The sequence below is a fragment of the Apis dorsata genome, unplaced genomic scaffold, assembly GCF_000469605.1.
Source record: "Apis dorsata unplaced genomic scaffold, Apis dorsata 1.3 scaffold_87, whole genome shotgun sequence".
NCBI lineage: Eukaryota > Metazoa > Arthropoda > Insecta > Hymenoptera > Apidae > Apis > Apis dorsata.
Window position 1 is genome coordinate 761814 of NW_006263385.1, and position 5085 is coordinate 766898.

A 5085-nucleotide genomic window follows, 5' to 3' on the forward strand; every position below is an offset into this window, starting at 1 on the left:
ATTATACATATTATATATATTAGATTATTATAAGTATTAGTATTTTATTAAACTTTTTTTATAGGATATTTCATTTTTTCCTATATTAAAATTAATTTTACCGAATCTTGAACGAAGACACGAGGCATATAATTTAAAAGAAAAATCTCTCGCTGATCTTTATATTCGTGTATTTTGTTTGGGAAAAGATACTAAGGATGCAAAAAACCTTAAACAATACAAGTAAGATTATTAATTAATATTTATTCTTTTCTTAATAATAATATTGTGCTATCATTATAAATTTTAAATGAAACTAAATTTTTTTTAGAGGTCCAGTTGCAAAAAAAATCGCAGGATGCAAAAAACCTGAAAAAGATTTTGCGGAAAAAGCTTGTTATATTTTGCAAAATCGTTTATCATCCAAAAATTCTGATTTTACTTTAGAACGAATTAATTTATTTTTAAATAATATATCGTTAAAAAACAATCGAAAAGATGAAATATTTAAATTTTTATTAGAAAAAACGAATGCATTAGAATTCAAATGGATAACGCGAATTATCCTAAAAAATTTAAGGCTTGGTATTACGTCGAAAAAAATATTGCAAGGTTTATTTTCTTGCATATATTTATATTTAATACAAAAAGATCTTATAAAAAAACAATATAATTTGACAATAACATTTTTTTAGTTTTTCATCCAGATGCAAATTCATTATTTGATGTATCATCTAATTTGCAACATGTTTGTGAAACATTATGTGATCCCCAATTAAGATATCATTGTGACATTCAAGTTTTTTCTCATTTTAAACCTATGTTATTAGAACGATATCAGATTGAGAATATAGAGAAACTTTTTAATGAAAAAGAACAATATTTTGTACAATGCAAATATGATGGTGAACGATCTCAAATGCATATGAAAGATAGAAAGTATAAATATTTTACACGACAAGGATATGATATTACAAATTATTCTGGTTTTGGGGAAACTAGTTCTTTAGGTATATATATAATGCAATTTGTTTTATGATTTTCTATTATATATTTAATATTATATAATTATAATATTATAAATTATATTTTTTTACTATAAATCATATTATAAATGAATTATAAATGAATTATAAATGAAATTTATACTTTTATGCAAATAGTAGATTTTGTATAATATTATAAAATAAAAAATTATATATTTTAGGTTTTATGAGTAGTGTATTTGATCGATTATTAAATCAAGAAGTAAAATCAGTAATTTTAGATGGTGAATTAATGGGTTGGCATAAAGAAAAGAAATTATTAGGCTCAAAAGGAATGAATTATGATGTTAAAAAACTGTCAGAAAATAGTCATTATCAGCCATGTTTTGTCGCATTTGATATTATTATGCATAATGATATATTAGTTAATAATGAACCTTATGAAGAAAGACTTAAAATTTTAAAAAATATATTTAAAGAAGAGGAAGGCCATCTTTTATTATGTGAATCTATTAAAGTTTCCAAGAGGTGATAATTAATTTTTATTAATAATTTACGAGAAAAAATATTTTATACATTACAATATATACATACAAGTTATTTTCATTTTAAGTGAGGAATTATGTAATATATTTAATGAAAGTATTAAAAATAAAGAAGAAGGAATTGTAGTAAAAAAATGTGATAGTAAATATAAACCAAATATAAGAGATGGTACTGGATGCTATAAAATAAAAGCTGAGGTAATAATTCATAAAATATTAACATTATTAAAAATTGTTTTCTATTATCATAAACAGTAATTTTTCAGTATTCTGAAGATTTGGTACAAGATATAGATTTAATAATACTTGGTGGTTATTATGGGGATGGAAAATTTATAGGTTTAATAAAAAGCTTTTTAATGGGAGTAGCTTCATCACCAAAAACTCCTGGTGAAAATCCTACAGAATTTTTATCTGTAGTATCAGTTAGTAATGGTTTATCTATGGATGCATTGAAAGAACTCTGGAAAATATTTGAAAATAAATGGCAAAATGAACGCCCTACGAATGTAATTCCCCCCAAGGTGAATTAATGCAAAAAAAATATTTATGTTATAATATTAATATATTATTTTCAATATATTATTCAATATATAATATATTATTTTTTAGATCGATCCGCCAGAATTATGGATTCGCCCTGAAAATTCTATTATCTTAACTGTAAAAGCAACAGAAATGACACGAAGTTCTGATTATCCAACGAGATATAGTTTACGATTTCCTAGAGTTACAAACATTAGAACTGATAAACCATGGTATAATGTTTGTACAACTAATAATTTGAAATCATTAATTAAGGTATATAATTGAATGATATATATTTGTTATATATTTTTGCAACTAAATAATATATATTTTTATAATAATATTTTGGTAATTATTTACAAAAGATTAAATTTACTTTTCATAAAACGGCAATCTTCTATTTCATGTCATCGGATATTATCGAAGACATAATTGAACAATTTTTTCCTATATATTATTGCCATTTAATTTTAATTTTCGAGATTGAAATCGATAAGAAGTACTCTTTTATAAATAATTACTTATTCTTTTTTTTTTTTTAATATTTAATAATATTTAGAATACATGGCCAATTCAAAAATTGACAAAAAGACAAGTAAATTATGAAGATATAGAAGTACCTGAAACCAAAATATCTAAAACAAAAAAATATTACTCAAGAATAAAGAATGAACAAACATTGATAAAACCAAATATTTTTGTTGATCCATCGATTCAACTTACCCGACTTTTTGATGATAAAGAAATTTGTGTAATAAATGGCAATGACGAATTGCCTAAAGAACGGATTGAAGAAATTCTTTTACAACATGGAGCAAAAGTTGTACAAAATCCTTTAAAGGAAAATTACTGTGTTATAATTGGTAATGTTAAAACGGTAAATATATTATTTGTTTTTATATGTTGTTTTTACTTTAATCTAATAATTATTACTCTTCGAATAATTTGTATATTGAAATTTTTTTAGATAAAAGCAAATAATATTATACAAAATAATAATATACATAAAAAATACGATATAGTAACATTAGATTGGTTCAAACGGGTTACCAAAGAAGAAAACTGGCCATCATTGCAAGATTTCTTACCATGGGATTTGATATGCAGTCGCGAATCAACAAGACAACGATTAGCACAATATTATGATGATTATTATGATCACTATACCATAGATGCTAATGAAGAGACTTTACTTCGTTCGTTTAAAAAATTAGAAGAAACGGTATCACATTCAGCTATTTATTTTATTATAACATATTCTAGTAGGTAAAATAGATAATTTTAATTTTATATAAGATATTATTTCAGGAAAAAAATACTAAATTTGATTATACAGAAATGAATAAAATAAATCAGGAATTATTTGATAATGAAATATCTCCTTATTCTCTATTTTGTGGTATTATAGGATATTTCAATGATCCATCAGATTTGTCAAAATTTGAATTTCGATTTATGGGTGGAACTATTAAAGAAACTATCGATGATTCGATAACAAATATCTTTATTAACAACAATTATATCAGTACTGAACTTCAAAATTTAATTGGCAATAAATTACAAATGTTAACAATTATTAAAAGTGAGTGGATTGAAGAATGTTTTAAACAAAATGCAATTATTCCTCACTCTAAGTATCTGATTCAATAAAAAATAATATATTATAAAATTTTTAAATATCTGTATTTTATATACCATATAAATAAAATTAATGAATTATATCATAATAAATTTACGAATTATAATATGATTCTATTTTTGATTAAAATTAAAGCGAACAAATAAGAATACAAAATATAATTTCAGAATTAAGTGTTCAATAAAGAAAATTTAACATATAAATGTTACGTGTATATTTGTAACATGAAAATATATAGATTCATTTTGGCTCATATTTTCGTTAAGTGCTAAAGAAACTGGGTACTAGATGGAGTGACAGTTAGACAGTTCGCTCATTTAACATCCCGTTTCGAAATATTTGTTCTTAGTTGAAGTCGGCACCCTTGTTGTTCTCGTTTTATTTCATCGGAATGCATGCAAAATACGAGGCGAAAGGGACGCAGCTGCGACGTTTCCTTTACAAAGCCTGCCATTCAGAGAGATTCTCGAGTAGATTAAGATGAGAGAACTTTGGAAAAAAGACTTTATAAGTACAGACATCGATACGATAACGAGAATCTTCATTCTGAGATTATTCTTGATTTAAATATTTCATTTAAATCATATCATTTCTATTACTAATGTTACTAATCTTAGTGTATGATGTAAGATGATTAATTTTAATTCATAACTTATAAATTTAATACTAACAATAAGACAACAAGAGGAAGCTTTATTTAACTTCTACAAAATCAAAAAAAAAAATAATAAAAAATGATACATTATATAATGTTAAAAATATACAAACTTATCAAAGAAAAAACATGCATCATCTATATCATCTAAGAATCTAAAAAAAAAAATTCTTTATTCACAAGCATATAATTGCGCATAAAAAATCTTTTAATTTTTTTTTTGCACATCAACTAATTGTAAATCATAGTTGAGATTTTTGGCAAAGATGTATATCATGACAGTGCATGATGTATATATAATGTTAACTATTACCGATATCTCGTTAGCGTAAAAGAAGATTTCGTTTACCAGGTCAGAACATAATATATGAATATGACTGACATTTGTGTCCGTAGAAGATCTACTTATAGACTCTTCACCTACGGACACGACGCATATTAATCGAGTTTCAGATTTTCCAAACGTCTAACGGGACGCGTCACTCCTTTGCACCACATCCAATTTATTCACATCCAGTGCTAACTTAGTACCTGCCAATTACGTATACTCGTTACTGTTGTTGCTTACGTTTCATCGTCACACGATAAATTTATGGCTTAACTGCATTCACGTTTGAATTCTGCATTTATCGATTGCAAGTTTAAATAATAGCAAATGATATTTTACAAATATCATTACTTGTCCATATGGACTTTTTTTTTTTTTTTTAAATATGTATAATATCAAAGTACAGAGTTTCTATTGTTTTTTTT

The 5085-nt window shown here is 24.3% G+C and overlaps 1 protein-coding gene across 1 annotated transcript in view; it reads left to right on the forward strand.

The window, feature by feature from the left end:
• The window catches only part of LOC102680111 (DNA ligase 4-like), an 8785-nt gene extending 4905 nt beyond the window's left edge, over positions 1 to 3880 (forward strand). The window contains exons 3-12 of the mRNA XM_006611409.2: positions 65 to 222; positions 311 to 591; positions 675 to 989; positions 1187 to 1493; positions 1579 to 1708; positions 1777 to 2034; positions 2123 to 2311; positions 2598 to 2915; positions 3006 to 3260; positions 3347 to 3880. Of these exons, the coding sequence (XP_006611472.2) occupies positions 65 to 222; positions 311 to 591; positions 675 to 989; positions 1187 to 1493; positions 1579 to 1708; positions 1777 to 2034; positions 2123 to 2311; positions 2598 to 2915; positions 3006 to 3260; positions 3347 to 3688 (2553 nt within the window). The 3' untranslated portion in view covers positions 3689 to 3880. The remainder of the gene's footprint in view (positions 1 to 64; positions 223 to 310; positions 592 to 674; positions 990 to 1186; positions 1494 to 1578; positions 1709 to 1776; positions 2035 to 2122; positions 2312 to 2597; positions 2916 to 3005; positions 3261 to 3346) is intronic.
• The last annotated feature ends 1205 nt before the right edge of the window (positions 3881 to 5085 follow it).